We start from the raw sequence: 22,087 nt of genomic DNA on the forward strand, positions 1-22,087 counted from the left end.
TCAGCTTTCACTTCTGGGTGTTACTCTTCAGGGTCTCTTGTTCCCTTCTGTAAGGTTTTTTTTTCCCCTGGGAGGGCACCAACCATGTGATGCTTCACCTCCTTTTCAGTCCTGTCTCAGTCTGCTGCATTCAGAGAACTCCCAGAAACAGTCGAAACAGATGGTGGGAAGATAATAGCGATCACGTGGTGAGCTTATGACATAGGATGACATTTTCTGATTTTTCACAGAAGTCTGCATTTACATGCTTACTGCCTCCATTTTAACAATGAAGTAGCCAGATGTCAAAATCTCAACAGCCTGCCCAAGGTCGCACAGCAAGTACAGTACCCGTGAATCCCAGTCTTTTGGCCTTGGAAGTTGGTGCATTTCTAACCAGCAGCCTGGCTCTGAGAAGTCTGTTCTGTTGAAATTGTCCTTCAGTGATGTTTCTGAGTAGCACTGACCTTGAATGACTTCCTTTTGTCTTCCATGTTACATTTATTTTGGGGTAGGAATCTAGAGTGGTGAATTACTAGGTTCAGTAACATGTAGCTCGTTGTAGATTGAGCTGATCAAGTCCATTTAAAGTTACTGTCTGATTTGTGAGAGTGGGTTGTTGCTGAAGATTTCTTTCTTTACAATTCTTAAAATATTATTTATTTCTTATTTTGTGTGTAGAGGTATTTCCCCTGTATGTATGTCTACATACCACATGCGTGCCTGGTGACTGTGGAGGCTGGAAGAGGGTCATGGTCCCTGGCACTAGTTACAGATGATTATAAACTGCTGTATGAGTGTGAGGAATGGAACTCAGGTTCTCTGGAAAAGCTGCCAATGCTCATTTCTAATCACTGATCCATCTCTTCAGCCCTAGTTGAAGATTTCTAAGTAGCTTTTTTTTTTCTTAACATATTTTATGTGAATTTCATATATTTGTAATTACTGGCTAGGGCTTCCACTTGTGAGCAGTTACAGTGTAACTCATCAGCCAGCGTGCCTTCTAACCTCTTAATTCTGAAGTCTGTACAGCTTGGATTCTCTTGCCGATGTTGGTGATGTCAGGTCTAGAATCTACTCTTAGTAAGTAGTCTGTAGGTTGTTTATTGCTATTAGCTCTCATTATTTTAAATGGGTAGCCACCCACCTTCTACTCTGTAACCACAGGATTCCAGGGCTGCTCTGCAGATAGTATCTGTGGTCTACTCCTTTCAGCTCGATTTACTTTATCCTTGATATTTGCTAACTGTAGCTCAGACAGTGCGAGAGAAAACGTTTATAAAAAAAGAGCCTCTTGCTAGGGTGTGTGTGTGTGAAAAATCTCCTAGAATATTGGAAGTCTTGTTCCTGACCAAGGACTTAGAAACAAAACCTCCCGTGTGTTTAACATGCATTAGTTTGTAAATACAGAGTCTCACTAATTGCATTTACAGCTCACAGCAAACTACCTGCTGTGTCTTGCTTGTTACTTTGAGGGGGAAAAGTGAGAACTCTGTGTGTGTGTGTGTGTGTGTGTGTGTGTGTGTTATAAAATGCTGAATGCTGAGAAGCATGTTAAACATGTTGAAATAAATGGTTTCTAATTACAATATGTGCCCCCCACCTTTGGCATGAGGTTAATTGGGTCCCTCCAGACCTTTTCTGATGAAGCAATTCATTAGTTTTTCTGATACTGTGAGACTTACTTAAATTCAGGTATACCAACCTTAGTTTGGGGTGCTTCTGTGTAAAGTAATAAATCAATAATTTATTTCCCTTTTATTAGAGTGGCTAAAAAGTAGCAAAAATGCATGACTTTACAGAATCACTAGTTACTCGTATGAGATTATTGCTTTGCCTTTCAAATTAAAATCTGTATGTAGTCTTAAGATTGGTTTTGGAAAAGAAAAGGATGGTTTTGGTGGTTAAGGCTCATGTGTTTCCAGCACAAGTCATTGAGTGGTTTTCTAAAGGAAAAGTAATATATAGCCTTTACATTGTCTATCATGGTAAACTGTTCAGAAAAAAATCCGTAAGTGAGCTGTGTATATTCTCAATTAAAAAAAACATACTCCTCCATGATAAATAAACTTACAGCAAAAGGTGAAACATGAAACAATATAATTTTATGTAATGATAATATAATAAAGACTAGGAAGCTGCCCAAACTGATTAACTCTACTGCTTCATTTTACTGTTGAGCAGAGAGAGGCCCAGTATCAAATTGTGGTTGGGTATCAGTAGTCAGACTTGGGCCTTCCTTTTCTGTCCCCTATTTTGATAGTATTTCTCCAGTCTTTTGCCAGATTATTATTTTTTAAATTTTAACTTTATGTGTATGGGTGTTTTACCTGCATATATACCTGTGCACCATTTGCATGCTTGGTTCCTGCAGAGGCCAGAAGAGGGCATTGGATCCTCTGGAACTGGAGTGACAGAGGGTTGTAAACTGCTGTGTGGGTGCTGGGAACTGAACCAGGGTCTCTGGAAGAGCACCAAGTGCTCTTTGCCACTGAGCCATCTCTCTAACACTTGCCAAAGTGTTTGTGAGAAAGGATCCTTCCCCTTTCCTCCCTGTTGGTTGCTACCTTAGGTCGTATTGGGACCTGGGTTTAAAATATCATACATCCTGGAGAAGGACCTAGTTTCTTCTAAGTTATCTTTAATAGGATTTGAGTTGTTTGTTCTCAATGGTAGAAGAATGTGGAATGCTTGTGAGTCTGTATGGTAAGAAGATTCACTTAAAGGGAAATTTCAAGCTATGAGAAATTTATGTGAGCTTTGACTCCTCAATTGTTGAGCTATTTATAGTTCTTTTTCTATTCAGTTTTTAAGCAGAAGTACACTGCCTAAGATACATTGATGACTATGCCAAGGTCTTCAGGGCATCATTCTCCTTCCATTCCTTTTGGTGCTGGGGCGTGAACCTGGGGCCTTACATATGTTTAAATACACTCTGTCACTGAGGTTCCCACTAGCTCCTTCTTTCCTCATTTTTAACCTTGGTAGGATTCAGGCTTTGCTTTCTCTCTTGATTAGCCTTGAGGGGAGTTATAGGAATTAAATACTACACAGGAAGGCTGAGTTGGCAGTTAAAATCATAGAATGTACATTTTCTTCCTCTTGTTTGCCTTGGGGAGGTTATTTTACCCCACAGTAAGCCTCAGTTTTTCAGTTAGCCAAGGGTGATTTTACGTACGGTTTTACACCGAGAGCATGTGCTGCCTTTTTGCAGCTTCTGTTCCTGCTGGTTTTGTTCCTACTGTTGTTCCTGTCATTCCTAGTCCAGGACATTTTCCACAACTGACTTGGGAAAGGCTAGGAAGAAAGGGTTTCGATTCCCATTTCTGAATTTTGGCAAGAGGAAGGATGGGGCAGAGTGACTCCTGTACTGGGGGATTGAAAGTGTCTTACTTTGAAAAGACTTTGTCTGGGTGAGTTGATGACAGCTGGACCTTAGATTAAACATGATTTTTCTAATGCCTCTTCCTACCAGTTCTTACAGTCCCAACAACGGAACTGTTTTGTTTATTTATTTATTTTGGTTTTTCGAGACAGGGTTTCTCTGTGTAGCTTTGCGCCTTTCCTGGGACTCACTTGGTAGCCCAGGCTGGCCTCGAACTCACAGAGATCCGCCTGGCTCTGCCTCCCGAGTGCTGGGATTAAAGGCGTGTGCCACCACCGCCCGGCTAACAGAACTGTTTTGTGCTTGAACTTTATGGTGATTTTGGCATTAGAGGGACCCAAGGGCTCAGTTACTTCATTTACCTCCAGATAAGAGACAGAGAAAGCTGAGAGAGTTGCCCAGTTGGCCCAGCGCATGCCAGGACTTTTACTCAGAAGACTGTTAGTATGTCTTTCACAGTGTTGATATCAAGTGGAGTATGGAAGAGAAAGTCAATTCAAAGACAGCTGCCAGGGAAGAGGGGAATGATTAATAAAGTATGTTTTAACCGGTTAATTGTTGAGTTACCCTGTTGAGTGACTTCCCTCCTTTCTAAACTGACTACATACCTATCATGTATGCACTTGTCTCTAGCCTACATCTGCTCATAGGCTAAAAATGAAATCCTCTGACAACTCTCACCTGGAGGACTTTCATAGTTTTTAAAGAACATCTGACTAGGATGGAGGTAGGATTTGTTTTCATTGCCCTTGATTGTAATCCGGAAGCCATTTCCATCCGCAGATCTATGTGATCTAGTCCTGGAGTGTGTTTGCTTATTTTGGTGAGGTATAGGGCTTTGACTATCTTTGCTAGTCAAGGACACTGGAAACCTATACCAGCCTGCTTGTTCTAGGTAGTTTGAAGCTTTTTTTTTCTTTCTTCTAAACAATACCTAAAAGAGGGTATTTCCAGGACTGGGATATGTTTCTAAATCATGAGACATATTTCATAGTGAAGGAGTTAACTTTTCTAAATATTGCATGCTAAAATCAGATCATGACTATTCCCCTTTGTCTTGTACGCTCATGTAATTTGTTTTCTGTTGGCTTAGCAGTTGATGACAACCACTACTTAGCTAACCTTGTTCCTGACTTCATGTTTTGCAGGGATATCAGTATGAACAATATCACCCAGTTACCAGAAGATGCGTTTAAGAACTTCCCTTTTCTAGAGGAGCTGTAAGTACTACTTGGAGCATTGTGTATCCGTGTGTTTTCTACTCTTTCTTTTTGTACACGTCTGTTTTCTTCTCCTTTTTGGAACCTCTTTCTATGGAGAGAGCCCAATGTTTCCGGTCTGAGAACTTCTCAGAGCTTAGTTTCAGTGAGCTTTGTGCAGGGGAGTCATGTTTGGGAGTTGGGGGAGAACAAACTTGCTTTTTAAGCAGTATAATTACTGAAGTTATTTTTGAAAGCCAGAACTAAAAACTGCTACTTCCATAAGACATTTCCCCCCCTGCAATTATTATAACCATGATTGCTGCAGTGACACAAGCTAATTACAGTGTGATCCTGAGATAACATGGCTCCTGCATAATTACCGTTGTTGCCAAAGGAGTTGCTGTATGGGTAACAGAACCAGGAGAAATAACACAAGGTGTTCCAGGGTCTTGAGTCAACAGACCACTTTGCCAGTAAGTGAACAGCAAGCAGGAAACTGATAATAAAGCTCTTTGACCATTTGCACATGACCTTTTGGAGGTAAAAGTGTGTGACAGCAGCCCGCTACGTCTCCTAGAGCACTTTTAAGAACAATTTCTATATTTGTCATTTGCATTGTGAATAGGAAACTATGCATTATATTTTTGGAATCCTGGTGGAAAGTAAAATTAGAGTCAGTTAATATAAGCCCCAGTTCAGGGATTATGTGGTATGGGGTGGTAGAAAGGTTACAATTCGATACTGTGAGCATCAAAAAGACACAGGCCTGAAGGGATCTAAATTTCTATTATACATCATGTCTCTCTCTCTCTCTCTCTCTCTCTCTCTCTCTCTCTCTCTCTCTCTCTCTCTCTCTCTCTCTCTCTCTCTCGCTCTGTTGAATAATAGAGCCAAGTCAGTGAGGCTGCCTCTCCTAGATCAGCCCCTCCCTTACAACATAGAGTCAGAGTCCAGTAAGACCCAGATTGTATTCCTAGCTCATTGAAATAGCAGTTTAAAGACTTAATCAAATTAAAGAGAATTTTTTTCTTCCCACACTGCTTAGTTGAACTCAATGCTTTCACTGCAAAAGTTGAACAGAGATTATTTGTTACAAGATTGAAAATTGGGTCAAATTACTTAGACTCTCTCTGATTGCTGTCTTTGACTATAAGGTGTAATTAATAATAATCCCTCCTTTGTATTATTCTGGTACATACTTATATATCTTAAATGTTTATTGTGGCATATGATACAGAATGTTATATAAATGCTAGCTAGTATTTTATCATTTTTAAAGTGAATAAGGAGCAAATTATGTTCAGGTAAAAGGATTTAAGAGTATGGTGTATATGGTGTGTTTTATTTATGCCTTTTTATGTAATGAATATTAGTTGCCTCTAAACAATGTTGTTTGAGCTAATTGCATTTGAAGTCTCTATCTTCACCACTATAATCAATCTTTAAGGTACTTTTCTGCTTCCATTTTTTTTTCACATGTAGTTTTACACTTCAGGATTAGGATCTCTTTACAGAAGTACTCATGTAATCAAAGAACATTCACAAGTGGTTGCTCAGCCATTGTATAGCCACTGTGGGATATATGATGTACCAGACAGGAAATGGAGAAGCTTCCCGCACTCTGGAGGGGGCTGCTGTATGCAGACCACATTTGTTGATGCCTGCAATTACCAGTTACACTTTTAAGGATTTTGGAGTGAGAACCTGGCCAATCCCTGCTTTGTGAAATTTCACATCTTGGATTTCTTAACATCTCAAATGACCAAGCGTTTGTGAACCTCATGAGCTCTATCAACTGAGAGTTTTAATTGGAGCCAAATTGAGTTTGATTGCTAGTTCTTTGTAGCGAGGTCATGTTCTCTCTCTATTCCACTATCAGAAGAATGAAGCCTATCAAATCAAGCTGTTATACCCACTTTGGATACTGTATAGGATTTAAAAAAAAATCAGTTAGGAGCTGAAAGTTATTTACAAAGAATATTTCAAAAATATTTAATACTTTGGCAATAGTTTAGGCATTCAAGAGAATTTATTTTCCAGGTTAATATAAACATTAAAAAGCTTAATTTTTGCTTTTTAAAACAATGTAGTTGATTTTAACATTCCAAAACGATGCGGCCTTGACTATTGTAATGTTTCATAAACAGCATAACCATTTGTTCAAAAGTCATCTGGAAATGATTTAAGAGTGATTGTGAAGCTGAGTGCCCTAAGTAGAAATGAGTGACTTGCCCAGGGTTTTTTCCATCTTAGTTAATGAGGTGTTCCTTATAACACATGACTGGCTTTGGCCAAATTTAACATAGGGATCTGGAATGTTTAGAGTATGGGGTATTTAGAGTATTGACTTTCCAACGATATAGAAGAAATGTTTGAAGATATTTACACATCCACTTGTTCTTTCAACAAACATTCAGTCCTGTTACTTGCTAGTCTTTGGGCTTATTAGGAACATAGACACAAGCATAGTTCTGGGTGTAGCGGACAGCATCCCTAGAGTTATATTGTTTGATACCATACTAGTTAGAAGCAGGTGGCCATTTAAATTAAGATATGAATGAAAGTAAAAAATTCAGCTCCTTAGCTGAACTAGCTACATTTCACACAGGTTATTTATTTTTTGTAGTGCTGGTGACTGAACCCAAGCCTTCATACATGCTGTACAAATGTTCTGCACAGAATCACATTGCCAGCCCTGAACGACCACATTTTAGTGTCAGTAGTTACTTATGCTTAGTGAGTACCATATAAGCAGACATAGATAATCTCCATCAATTTCGGGAAATTCTGTTGGACAAAGTTGATCTAATTTTCAGAGTGAACGAAGCTAACAGTTTGTACATTGTGCTGAAGAAGTATATAGGGTGAGTGGAAGCCAAAAGCACTAGATTTACTTGAGACTCTAGAATGTGGGAAGCTTCTTTGCTTCCTATAATCATTTCCATTGAGTTTTGTAGGTGTAGGAAGAGGCCAGATGAAGATAGGTAGAAAGAATACCTTGTAAGAACTTCATAGAATGTGGAGTGGTATGGAGGTAGAAACTTCAGAGGAATTTGGTATGTGAAGTGATTTGTTAGGACAGGATTGGATGGTGATTCTAAAGACATTTCTCAGATTATGCCCATATCATGAAATGCTTTGAACCAAGCTGGGGTGTGTGTGGTGTGTGTGGGGGGGTGGGGGTTAAATGCTTCCCCAAAAAGTTTGGTTTGATGGGTTCATCAGGAGGAGACTAGAATTTTTAGATGCCACTTACTAAGACTAGAGACACTGGCAAGCCAGTCTGCTTGGGACCTAAACAATTAAGTTTTATAAACATACAGTGGTGAATAGGACACAGGTAAAGCCTTTCATTGTGCTTAAGTCCTTCCTCAGTACTACAAGAAAGTGAGCTTTATAAAGCAGGAGCTGAGCTGAAAGTGTTCTGGGTCTTACTCAAGTTCATGAGTCTGATGTTTTGTTGTTCTGGGTCCCAAAATCTGGCCTTCACAGCCCTGTTCTTTTTTAATCACTGAAGAAAGTTTACTTACTCTTAGAGAACTATTCCACCCAACCTTTTCTATATGGATTAGATATTTTAGATAATATTGTTGCCAGTTATTTTCTCACTTAATTTACTTTTGAAAGCTTTATAGCTCATAAAGATTATTACTCAGTAATATTCTCCTCTAGATTCTGGCCCTAAATTCAGCAGATGGAAGGTTCTCAGGACTCTCAAATTTTGTATCTCATCTTCCTAGTCTTTAAAATGAGAATTCTCACAAGACTCCTGTAAAAAGAATATCGAACAACTTGTAAAAGTATTCCATGTGAAGTAGAAAATTTCAATAGTTACTGTAAGCATGTCTGTCTCTTTATTGAAAAATTTGGAGGAGAGGTAGTTTTGCTTGGAGGAAGGAATTGGAGTAGGTTAGTATGTCTGTTAGCAATATTCAAAGAAAGCTGGGATTCTGGGAAAGCGTTCATACAGCAGTGTCAGGATCTATATTGCCTGATACTGTCTGTAAAGCCACAAATGCTTCTGATTCCCTTGGACTTGTCAGGGCATTGGTAGCCATTTGGGGAATGGTTGAAATTTAGAGTTGTGAAAATGATTTAGTTAGAAACAGCAGGAAGAGTACCAACTACTTTTCCACAGGCTGTCACTGAAAAATCCCTGTAGATATTACAGGGATGTAGCAACAGCAGTTAAAGTCACTGCCAGCACTGGCACACAGTCAGTTATTATTGAATACACTCTGTGACTAAGATAATCCTGTCATTTCCAAATACTTTGACTCTGAAGGCTTCATGATACTAAAGTGAAGGATAGGACTTTGAGTCCCAGTTCATTGTTACCTGTTTTGTTTAATTTGTTCAGTACTAAATGGAACCACTACTTTGAAAAAGGGGTAAACAATTCCAACAAGGATGGGTAATCAAATACAGAGTATTTAATCACAGCAAGATTTTCACCGTTCTGAAACCTCCATGTTCTCATCCATAATCCACAAAAATATGTTCTGTTTCTTCATAGGACCTTAAGAGCACTAGTTAAGTTTTTAGCATATAATAAGCCTACAATCAGTGTAGCCTGCCATTATTATTTCTATTTTACCCTGCAATAATTGCCTTTTACTAAGATTGAGCAATTTTAGTTATTTTTATAAAGGGTTTCAGGTAGAAACTATGAAAAAATAGTTTGAGAAATTTCAAATGAATTATTGTCAAATAGTCTCACTATGTGGTTCACAGGTGAAGTTAGTAACTGGCTAGTGCTCTCTTTTGATTTTGTACTCAGAACTTACCTTTGCTTCCCAACTTCACATTTACCTCCTTAATGAAACCTTCCAGATAAGCTCTGGTGACGGCAGGAACATCCCAGATAAAGCAGAGCTTGTCCTCGATTGCCTGGTGATAGACTCGGTTCTTTGGTAGCATTTCCCTGTTTCCCTTTGCACTACTCTAGTAGGAGGTCCATTCATGAAGATCACCACCCTAGCATTTGCATAGTGAGCCCAAGAAGCCTCATTACTTGTCTGATTCTTACCGTGTTCTACAATGAGTCATTGGGAGAACTCTCAGACCAGAAAGTAAAGCTGACAGGAGAGGAATGGGGAAGGGAGCTTGCACTAACTAGGACCTAATAGTTATAGGATAGGTCCTTTTAGAATGTTGTTCTCTTGCTTTTGTTTTAGCCCATAAAACTCTTTGAGGAGGTTGAGTTTTTCCTCACAAAAGCACCTTGCTAGGTGACAGAATTCATTAGTAGTGGAGCCTGCTATGGGTCATTGGACTGGCTATGTCTCCTGTACAAGTGGGAAGGCCAAGGAAAGACTTAGTACACCATTTGCTAATTCAATAACCCTTTGTCAACTAAAACACTGTGTTCCGCACTGGGTTAAATGAGATTCTTGGCTTCAAGGGAAAGGAATAGTATATCCCAGCTACAAGAGTTCAAAGGAAAAGGGAAATTACATTTAGCACGAAAGATTAAAGAAGACCTCATCAAAGAGCTGCCATTTCTGGAGAGCCTTGAGGGATGGAGGGAGTTATTTATGAGGAGATAGGAAAAGAAGCTCAGGTAGAGAAAGGGAGACTGGGATGGGGAGTGCAAATGTTAGGTGGAGTAGTGCTGAGTTACTGAAAGCAACCAGGGAAGAGAAGCTTAGTGAGGCGTTTGGAGACAGACTGAGGACCTTTCTTGGTAGACAGAGGAGTTCTTGAGTGGCCATTGTTGTTTTTTTGAGCCAGGGACTAGTTCCATCAGATAGGGTCTTCTATCAATATAATTTCATAGCAGAGAGCTTAGAATTGAGAGAGGTCGGGAAGATAGGGAGATAATGGAACTAGCTAACTGTTAAGGTGTAGGTGACAGTTACCAGAATTTGTGTTAGCGTGGAGGTATATGCCTTTAATGCCCAACATTCAGGATGCAGGGGCAGGCAGATCTCTCTGAATCCACAGCCAGCCTGCTCTACACTGTAAGTTCTGGGCCAGCCAGGGCTACATAGAGAGACCCTGTCTAAAAAAGCGAGTGTGTGTGTGTGTGTGTGTGTGTGTGTGTGTGTATGTGTGTGTAAATCTAAATTAGGGCAGATGAGAGGCAAAATAGAGTCAAGGCTGTGCCAGAGGAGGCAATATCAACAGTACTTCATTTTAGTATTTCCAGGAGTTATTAGAATTAGAGACAGCGTGAAAAGAAATTGTTCCAGAAGAGAAAATATCAAATTTAGTTTCAAGTAAGCATGTTGAGTTACATAGAATATAGGAGAATCTAGAAGAGAGAATCATGAGTGTAGAGTAGAGAGGCTTTTATGTTGAGGTGATTAATGGAAACTTGAGAGTGTAAAAGCTTGCCAAGGGATAGAGGGCAGAAGAAAGGGAAGGGAAGAGGGCCAAAGACAGCTCCTTGGGAAACACTTGAATCAAGGTGTGGGAAGAAGACATGTGCCAGATGAGAACTGGGGCAGAACTCTTCCCCAGGAACTGTGGAAGAAGAGGTTCCTATAACAAAACAAGGAATCAGCTTTGACGTGCTAGAGAGAGATGCCTGTAGCCAGACGCTGAAAAATGATTTCAGTTAAAGTAGCTTTACAGTTGTTTCAGTAGAGTGGTGACAGTGTCATTTGGGGAAAGGAGTTCATTAAGAAACAGGTGTTTGGGGACTGTTAGTAGATAGTTTCCGGGTTTGGGGGAGTGAATAAAGCTTTTGATGTCGTCTGTATGTTAGAGTTCACTGGGTTTAAGACACAAGCACAGCTGAGGCACGGTAGAGAGTTGCTCCCTGGAGAACAGAAATGTCTAAAGGTGGAGTTGCTTCAGCTGGCTTTGGACCTTGAGGCTTAAAATGTTAGGAGAATTTTCACATGTTTTGTGTTGTTCAGTTTTGATTCTCTACTTTTGTGTTTTGGCTCTTCTCCTGTTGTAAATATCCTGTCTCCATAGCGTGGGGACTATAACTCCTTCAACAGTCCCAGGTGTACCTCTGCATCCTAAAATCCCACATGAATATCTGAAGGACTCCATGCTGCTTTGAGCAGAGACCTGGGAGGACTTTGCCTCTTTTGCCTCTTCTTAAAACATCCATTCTTTTTGATGGTATAGTCTAACCTGATTCATCAGTCCATCCCTAGTAGAACTATTTAGATTGTGGAAATGGTCCCCCAAAGCGAGCAGAAGAAGCAGGAAGGAAGATATGCTGGGCAGAAAGAAACCATGGATATCTCCGCCTTATAAAAACCAGCTAATAGACACAACTGCAGGAAATGTTTCTTTAATGGATCAATCTGAAATGAACCAAGAATTGTTGGAGAATACTCCATTTAAATAGGAAATAATATTAATTTAGCTATTTTCACTAAACTAAACTTTGTTGTAACTGCTTCATAGCTCATGAATAGAGATGATGCAAATGTGATGTAGTCTGACTTTGGGGTTAGGAAATCAGAATTTAATAGAGAGCTAGAAGAAATCAAACTTGGGAACTCTAAGCAGTTCACTGGTGAAGTGATACAGGATATAGAAATTGTAGAGACATACATAAAAGCACAGTTTGTTGGTTCCTTTATGTATTTCAGTCAATGATGGTTATTGGTTCTTTGTCTGAATATAATAGTGATTACAAGTAAACAAAAATATATTTGATTTTCTATTAGCATAATTAAGTTTTCCAACAAGGCAATAAGCTGATCCATTTCTTCTATTTATCATCTACTATTACATGAGCCATGCTTATTCAATATAATATCAATAATACTGTATTCCATTATAGGAACTTTGGCTCAGCACTTGAACTTTGCCCTCTCTGTTCACCATCAGTTGCTTTGGGCTCTATCTGTACCTTGAAGATGGTCATATTGGAGGTGCTGCAAATATTTGAACTGAACATATATATGGATATGAAACTATAAAGTATGAAACAACTTGACAAAAGCTAGATTTTCAAAACTGATTATAAAATTAATGAAAAATCAGTGTTTAAAACATGGGCATATGGAAAGAAACAGAGAAGAAAGGAAGACTAACCAATCATTATCTCACCCCTGAGAGATAACCATTGTTGATATTTTGTTATGTATCCTAGAGTTTTTCAATACATTCATATACTTTTAAAAATAAAATCTTACTATTTATACTCATTTGTCATAATACTAACATACTGATAGATCTAAGTTTTACCACTAATGAATATATAGTATATTTTCTTCTCAATACTTCACATTTTATGTAACCAATTTCCTACTGTTCTGGTGCTTATCTATTGTTGTAAATAATTTTAGAAACTCTTTTACCTAGTTTTTGTGTATTTAATGTACTGTCCTTTAAAATATTTTAATATATTTGCATGCACACACATACACAGAACAGGGTATCAGGTCAATTGGAACTGGAGTTACAGGTGGTTGTGAGCCACCTAATATGAGTGCTGGGAACCAAATTCAGGTCCTCTATGAGAGCAGCAAGTGCTCTTAACTACAGAGCCATCTCCCTAGCCCCTTCATGTACTATCTTTAATTGTGCTGTTTTTATTATAGCCTGGCATGCTCTTTTCCTAAATTTCTTGAATTGGAATTATATTTGACTGTTGTGGAAAGTTCCAGATAACAGTGACTTCAAGACATAATGCTTTCTTTTATTTGCATGCATCTGAAATCTGCAGCCTAGCAACCAGGAGCTACTATTAAGAATCACAAAGTTAGCAGAGATGTAGAGGTTAGCATTCTAGTCTGCAGTTCTGTACTTATAGTGTTCACATCCAGATCATGTAGCTCCTGGAACTGTAGTCATCAACATTCACCTCTCAGAGTAGGAGGGAGGGAGAAATGGGCGTTAGTAATGTCCCATTAGGTCACTTCTTTTAAGAAGCCACCTTGAGTATATCATACAGTGCTTCTGACATTTCACTGGCTAGTACTTAGTGACATGGGTTTTTAACAGGGAATGCTGGCAAATAAGAGCTTTGATACTTGGACTCAAGTCAGGATTCTGTTCCTAGGTAAGAAAGGAAAAATGTTTATTGGCAATGCAGTTAGTCAAAGCAACTTTTGACTGCAAGCAACAGAACTCACTTTCCTATTTAAACAGTAGGAGACCAATTCTTATAGTAGAGGTTCGGCTCTAGATCTGAGCCGTTCGATGCAGTTCATTCTGAGCTCTCTTTGCTTTGTAAAGCTTTCCCTGCCTTCCTTTCCCAGACTGCCCTGGTATTCCACTCCTCACACACCACTTTGTGTGTCATGCCATTTTGTGACCCAGGTCAGTCAGATAGTCAGTTTGTACTGTGCACTCTTGACTTTTTTTCCAAAGGCAGGGCACTCTGTCTTACTTCTGTATGACTCATGGTGACAATGACCACATGTTAAAATTCATGTTTATTCACTTATTATTCCTGTGTGCACGAATGTGTAATGTGCATATGTGAGTATGGGTGTGTATTTCATGGCTCACATATGGAGGTCAGAGAACTATACTTGGGAACCAGTTCTGTCCTACCACCATGGGATCCAGGGATTGAACTCAGAGCATCAGGCTTGGCAGCAAGTGCTTTTACACTCTGAGTCATCTTGTTGGCTCAGTAATTGTATTTTTTTAACTTCAGGTTGGGGGAGAATTTAAGAAAAAGAATTCTCATTTTGAATTTATTGATGCAAGAAATTTTGTCAGCACAGATAGAAATTAAATTCTGCTGAAGCTCGTGATTGATAGACTTGTCACTACTTAAAAGAAATGAAATGAGAAACAACTGAGAAAACACAGTGCTTCTTTGGCTATCCAGTAGTAGAAGTGGAGTAAGTACCTGCTGGTTGATGTTAGGTATATAAATAGTTTTAATGCTGTATTATACTATTTCCTCACATGGGTGAGTATTATATGTACTTATCATCAAAAGGTAAATGATTAGATGGTTAGAATAGCTTTGCTCAGAATAATAACCATTGCCACGGTTCTTACTAATTTACCCCTAAACTACAGTCTGTTGTAGATGAAAGTGGGGAAGTGGGAGACACAAAAGGCCAATTTGGCACAGGTGGAACTTAAATTCTAGTTAAATAAAGTTCTTTCGTGTGTGGAAGAGTACTAGATGGCCTTCATACCAAGTTTTAGCAGGGATGTAATTATTTTTGTTATAGATTACTTCAGTGTATAGCTCTGTGTGTGAGAGACAGAGAGAAAGAGAATTTCTTTCTTCTTGCAAAGACAAACTGTTTTAAAAATATTAGCAACCGTTCATGAAAAAGATCTAAATATGTATATGTTCTTAAAACGTTGCATTTTTACACATGCTTTGTTTGTTTCCTTGCTTTTTGTGATAGGGTCTCATTACAGAACCTGAGATACCCTACCAAGTACTTGTTTATCCCAAGCTTATCTCAAACTTGTTATTCTTTTGCCTCAGCTTCTCGAGGGCTGGGTGGCATGAGCCACCACTTCTAGCTTATACATACACGCACACACACACACACACACACACACACACACACACACTTCCTATATACATATTTTATATACATATATACACCACCTCCAACTTTTATATATATACACATATATACATGTTTTTAATAGTTGCATGAAGATAAAATCCTTCCTGAAGATGTGAAAAATGGGGATAACAGAGCTAGAGATGTTGCTCAGCATGCCCAAGGCCCTGGGTCTAAGCCCTGGCACTGGGATTGGGGTGGGTAAAGAAGAAAAAGCAATAGGGAAGTAAGCCAGGCATGGTTAGTGGACTTCAGAGTACTTTGATCTACTGTATCAAATGAGGTTTAACCCTGGTAGAAAGAAGGTCCCAAGGGATCTAGAAAGAATGCTGCTTAATTATTGGCCTTTTTTGTCCACTACAAAAGTACTTCTTTCTTGTGGCTCTCTTGAAGTTAGTGGTAGAAAACACCAAAGAGCAGTGTTGGGCTTCTGGGATTCACATTGTTTTCTAGGATTTGCGTTATTTAACAGTCCTGTAGGACATTGGGCTGGGCATGTCAGGGGCAGATGCTCAAGTTCTCTATTTGTTAAAAGAGGAGCCACTGGTGATAAGTTGTTGAGGTTATTAAGGTGATTTAAGGGCCACTGTAATCAGATAATAAAAAGGACTAAAGGAGTCTTCAACTTTTTATTGTCTGTATTGAGACCAGATAGCCTAAAGGGAACCAGCAAACCCCTCGAGGTTTTTTATTTATTTTTTTTTAGAAACCTCATAGTTCTGAATACACTGTCAGAGCTTCACATGTAAATTAATATACAGTTTAGGATTAATAATAGAAATATGTTTTATGCTGTTGAAAATGATTGCTAGCATTTTACATCCTGTTTTCAAATAATGTCTAGAAGAGTGACACTCACCTCCTGTCAGACACTTTCTGGTGGCCATGCTTGCCTAATTCAGTCTTGACTTAGAACAGTCTTCTCTACAGGAAGCATCACAGGCTGATGGCTTAGTCTATTGTACTTTGTAAGCAGTATGACTGACATTGGCCATCTGCCCACTTGAGGGAATCAATGGCATTACAGGGGAGGCAGCCTGGACATGTTTGGGGATGAGCTGTAATATTTTCTTTTGCTTGGCTTCAAAGGTAGTGTAGAGAGAAGCAATGGAGCAGGAGAGACGCCATTGTTGAGGGCCGAAAAGTGTTGATCAGACCGAGGGGCAATACTCTGATACTTTTCAGTAAACATTTCACAGTAGCGCAGCAACAGGCCATCTTGTAATCACCTGCAGAATGAAGGTGAGAGACAAGAGTGGATGGCAAGCTGTGCAGCCTACTTCTCACCTCCCCACAGTATGAGAAGGGCTGTCTTTATAAAGCTCTCTTGTTTGTTCAAATCCCTGTCCCTTCTTTACCTTATGTCTCCTCAGAACAGCTGCTAGAAGACTTCAGTCATATTCCCCTCAACTCAGTAAATATCGAATCAGTGTACAGATTGTAGTCTTTATTCTCCTAAATCCTGACTAGAATTCTAGCCACCATGAAATTTATATAATGGCCCTGATGCAGGGTTTTTGTGCAAATAACACCAGTTGGTTTACTCTGTATTTCACAGTTGCCTCTCTCCTTTTCTTTAAAAAAATATTTATGTGTATGTGTGTATAACTGAGTGTGTATATGTGCACCACATGCGTGCAAGAACCTGTGGTGGTCAAAGAGGCGTTGAATCACTCAGAACTGGAGTTCATAGATAAGTGTGAGCTGTCATGTGGGTGCTAGGACCTAAACTTGAGTCCTCTGCAAGAGCTGTGAGTGCCCTTAACTGCTAAGCTATCGCTATAGCCCCAACCTCTCCTATCTGTTTCAGTGAAGAAATCCCAATCACTTGGGTGCATTGCATGAAGGTATCAAGCCTCAGGCCTACATTTCCTTCTGACATGTGGCTGGCTTATTCATATCCATCATTCACCCATTTCCCATGTTCAACCTACATTATTTCTGTTCTCTTTTCTGGCAAATGGAAGTTTTATGTAGTATATTTATTAAGAGTAGATAACATCTTTGAGAACTCTTATGCCCCCTCTAAGGAGCTCCTAATATGAATTCATGGTGCTTATGAATAAAAACATAAAACTGATTCATAAGGACATTCATACTGCACCACTTGGCACCTGTTCCCTGGAATGGCTCCAGATGTGGGAGAGCATAAGCATAGAGAACTGATGTCTCCCTACCATCAGCTCTTCCTCTTCTCTTCTCTCACTCTCTCTCTCCCTGCTTACTTTGCTTCTGAGACTCTCGTAGTAAACAGGGTAAATAAGACCTGCCCTGAGGTAGACTGTTTGAGGTCACTATTTGAGGTGCTGTTGGACTTGTTTCAGTTCTTTGTGTTTGTGTACACAGTACAGTGAGTTGAGATACTACTGTTGACCTGTGAACTGGTCTTTCCAACTTTTAGCTCCTCTTTAGTACTTGTAGCATATAATAAGGGAGGTGATAGTTGTCCTGGCACCTGCTACTTTAAAGTCTAGCCAAGTACTTCTTTCCTGTGAAGAGTGTGAAGGAGATGGAGGGAGCAGAAATGAAAGAACAGAAAAGGAAAGATAATCGGGTAGCTCTCCAGTTTTTTTAAGAACCAATATTTTCCGAGTCTTATATTGGGCCTTAGTTGAGGTATTACAGCATATGTGCCATATGCGTGGTCTCGTGCAAGAATATAAAACTAATGTGATTTAGTCCCCACTCATAAGGAACATCATAATGCCATAGAGAAAGGTAGGGGAGGTGAATAGTAACTAGAGGTAAACTAAGATGCACCAGTGAGCAAGTTTTATTTAAGACTCCTGTGGAACCCCACAGGAAGTTGATGTCAAGTTGTTTCATACTGCTAATACTCAACTCAAGCAGTCAACATGATTCCAGTTGGCAGAAGTTGGAACATGGGGGTATTACAGGTGAAGAAAAATGGTGTGAGTGATGAGTTGTATAGGGAAACCGTGGTGTGTTTGGATGTGTAACAAGTGCTAAATTATAGGAAATAAGAACAGTGGATTAAGATGTAAAAGAAGAAAGTTATGTTGAAAGTCTGGCAAATTCAGCAGGGGAGGCTTTGAGAAATTTATTAGAATTGTACATTTAAAGATTCAAATCTCATAGTATTGCATATTTTTAAAATATTCATTTTATGTGTTTGCCCACATGTATATATGTGTACCACATGTCTTCGTAGTGCTAAAAGCCAGAGATGGAGTCAGATCCCCTGTAATGAGTTATGAATGGGTGGTTGCGGACCACCATGTGGGTGCTGGGAACTGAACCCAGGTCATCTGAAAGAGCAACACGTGCTCTTAACTGTTGTCATCTCACTAGCTCCCTTCCAGTATTATAATTAAGTAGGGTGAGGCAGAAGTCTTGAGGAAGTTCATGGCGACAATCCAGATAAATAATAATGAGAGCCTAAACTCATACAACAGAAAGATTGGGAGTACGTGGCTTGAAACCTCGTAGAGCTATTCTCTCTATCTTGGTAGCCAGAAGCTACTTGGGCTCACAAGTGAGAGACATGATGCCTGGGACTGTAAACATGGATTTGCAGAAAAGTATGCCACATCTACCCTCTCTGCCCTCACCTTGAGATTTCCTTAGGAATTAATAGCCATCGAGGAGTATACTAATAATAAAGTTATTTTTGTGGGATAAAAATTATGAATGTCCTTGTTTAATGATTTGAGAAGGTTTTCTGAGACCTGCAGCGAGGCTCCCAAAGTTGCCTCTAAGACAACTGTTGTCTGTGGCACAGAAGTACAAACCCAGGCATGGAATGGGAAGTCACTGGTCTTTGCTAAGACATCTTTGGTTATAATTCTTCCTCTGTATCAGCCACCCCAGTTTTACTGGAAAGTTACTAAAACAAACAAAAATGGTAATAGACCGCTCTAAACTCTGCATAGTTCTAGTAAAAGTCCCTATACATGGGCGCTGAGGGGTCCCTTTCTCATCTCCTCCCCTCTGGGCATCTTTGGCTTCAAGAAGCATGTACTGTTAATCTGCTGGGAAATCCCCCCATAATTGCAGTTCAGAGCTGCTCATGCAGAGGCAGAGCTTGTCAACTTTGGGCTGCTGGGCGAGAGCTGTTGATACTCAAACAAAGCTGTTAGCTTGCTCAAGTCCATAGTGCTCCGCCTCTCCTCCCCGAGAATGATTTCCTAATCTTTTGGTGACACCACAGAAGCACCTCAGGTCAGGAACAAGTTAATAAACATTGCAGGGCAGCTAGGCAAGCACTAGATAGAATGCTGGCCCCACCACTTTGTAGCTGTGTGATTTTTGCCAAGTCACCTAACTTCTCTGGTTCCTTAGAAAAGCTGGGTTGCTGTCATGATGTGAGGAAAGTGAAAGAACATCTACATCATCCCATCTGTTTTGACCTCTGCACCTGGTGAGACCTTAGGTGTTTGTCTCCTAAGGATCTGGGCGCTTGACCCTACGCCTGTCCCTTTGCTTTTGACTGGATCCGAACTTCAGGACGTGAAGCACTCCCAAGTTATGCTGCCACAAGAAGTGCTGCCTCCTAAGACCATGGATACTGAGCATCTGCCAAAAGGTTCTGGAGGGTGTGCACGCCGAAGCTGCAGAGTGTATCATTCCTTAACACAGCAGCTTGGTAAACTTCGGGAGATGCGTTCCTGAAGGCTCCACACGGTGTGTTTACTCCTGAGAAACAAAAGTCATCTGTAGCGTTATAGCCCATCCACTGCACACTCATGGTGTGTGTTTCAGATCTTCGCATTGTGGGCTTGTGTTTCAGGATAAGCCTCATGCACAGGGCTCATTGTATCATTTCTATTAATGATAAGCCCAGGAGAAGTGGAATGCTTTTTGAAACCAGGTCACTTTAGTATTCACATAGTTTATAAAGGGGCAGAGACTTGAGGGAAAGGAAGCAAATATTTTGACTAGTGTGGTTAAACAATCTTTTTTGTTGACAAGTTAAGATAATCAGGTGTTCTGCATTTTGCCACTTCTTGATGAATTAATGAAGCACTCTTTCTCATGGTCATGGCACAGAATGTTAAATTCCTCAAGGGAGGCCCACAGATATCAGGACAGTAAAAGCTAATGTTAGAGGCAAGGGGTGAAAGATCCTGGAAAGCTCACTGTGTTTATAGGATTTCTGTTTTGGCGGATGCTAGCTTTTAACACAAGTTTTAAAGACAGCTGGGAGGAGCCAGGTTACAAGACTATTTGAGGCTCTTGGGTTAAGATGGCTACTGCCCCTTATGGCCCTTCTGGTGCAGTTTGAGCTTGGAAAATGTGGTCTGTCAAATACTGTGTGTTACAATTGTGAACATCCTTAGTTGGAATTTAATGAGGGAGCTGGAGTGGAGCAAACCCATTCGTTGCTTATGTGGAACTTGCACAGAGGTGGGTCGCAGGAAGCTGTGTATTGGCACAAGGAGTGTTTGCAAAGAACTTCTCTGCCTTTTATTTGTTCTGTTGGCTATAGTAGAGATTGAACCCAAGGCCTTGCCCCTGTTAGGCAAGCTCTCAACTACATCTCTAATGGAGGGAGACATCTGAGAATACTTACAGCTAGTAAACTCCCGGCTGAGATGTTTGTACCTAATTGATAGGTGTTTTTTGTACCCCGGTAGTGGGTTTCTCTGCCAACGCAATAAGCCAGATCAAGCTGAACTAAAAAGTAAAGAACTAGGTTTAATCTGAGCAAAGCACTCCGATGACTCTCAAGTCCCCCAGAGGTGGGCGGGGGAGGGAGGAGGAGAAATCACAAGGCAGGTCTAGTGACCTGAGCTTAAATACCCTGTAGGTGTGGTCTCGAACAGCTCCGGGGGAGGAGCTGCTGCTTGTCAGGCTCTCTGAGAGGGGTAGGGTTTGGGATGGGGGTTAATGGGACCAGAGTGGAGCTTTCAACTGAAGGTCAATGATATGGCATATTCATAGGTGGTAGTGAAAGTGTGGGATGTGTACTCCGTTCTGAGAAGCATTTGTACTTGGCCTGTGAGACTTGTGCGCAATAAACAGCCAGAAGCTAGCCTGTGACCACGTTTAGTTTTGTGCTGTATTTAAGTGTAGGTCAAGGGAAGAAGCACTACCATTGGATATTTAAAGAGTAGCAGTGAGGTTATAAGATGAAGGGTTTAGATGATGTAGCATTGAAGCTGACTGGTTTGGGACCAAGAGGAGAAACATTTTGAAATGATTGCCTTGAAAAGGGCTTAATGCTGTGTTCTTCATTTTCTTTCTTTGGTTTTGTTTTGTATACTAATTCTCAGTGGTGAAAGGCCATGATGTTTTTAAAAAGGAAACTATGAATTCCTAAAGATTAATGTTTATTATTTCTAGCAGTGTTTGTAGGCAAACGTCTGAATATGGTAAGGCACATGAGTTGCAGGTGCCTGTGGAGGCCAGAGGTGTGAGAGCCTCCTGGAACTGAAGTCACAGGAGGTTGTGAGCTACCCAGTGAGTGCTAGAAATTGAACTCAGGTGCTCTGCAAGAGCAGCGCAAGCTCTTAACTTTGAAGCCATCTCTCCAACCCCTTAAAACTTTATTTTGGGCAAACAACAATTCATAAATTAGGCAGTTGTCCACCAGAAATGGTTCAGAAGCTCCACTGGGGAAATGCAAGAGAGGAGATTTTATTGGACCAATATAAAAGTAAAGAAAAAGAATTTTTTTTTTTTTATCATGAACACATACATAGTTATTGTTGGCTACTTCTAGTTCGTTGAGCTTAAGTGCTGTTTTCTTTTAATTTAGGCTTTTATAAAATATAGTTCAAGTTTTGCTAATGTTTGCAAAGTTTAAGTCACTTATCACTTAACGAGGCAACTTGGCTTTGTCTACTCAGAATCTTTAGGCAGTGGTACCATTTTAGATGGCATTGAAAAGACTGATGATATCGAGTAGCGTGTTGTGAGAACCAAATTATGAGAAGCCTCAGAAAGCATGTAGTGCAGTTCCTAGGATGAAAGGGCACATTGTTTACACCCCATGTTAACCCTGTGGCTTGACTGAGAAGCCAGCATTGGTACATTTTGCTCGGGCTGAAATTATTTATCATATGTATCTTTGGGATTTCTGAGCTGTTTTACAC

General features: G+C 40.0%; 1 protein-coding gene across 1 annotated transcript in view; it reads left to right on the forward strand.

Annotated features, from left to right (window-relative positions):
- Nucleotides 1-22,087, forward strand: part of Lgr4 (leucine rich repeat containing G protein-coupled receptor 4) — a 99,264-nt gene that overhangs the window by 50,023 nt on the left and 27,154 nt on the right. Inside the window, exon 2 of the mRNA XM_059261073.1 lies at nt 4,513-4,584. Within this exon, the coding sequence (XP_059117056.1) occupies nt 4,513-4,584 (72 nt within the window). The remainder of the gene's footprint in view (nt 1-4,512; nt 4,585-22,087) is intronic.

The sequence above is a fragment of the Peromyscus eremicus genome, chromosome 4, assembly GCF_949786415.1.
Source record: "Peromyscus eremicus chromosome 4, PerEre_H2_v1, whole genome shotgun sequence".
Classification (NCBI taxonomy): Eukaryota; Metazoa; Chordata; class Mammalia; order Rodentia; family Cricetidae; genus Peromyscus; species Peromyscus eremicus.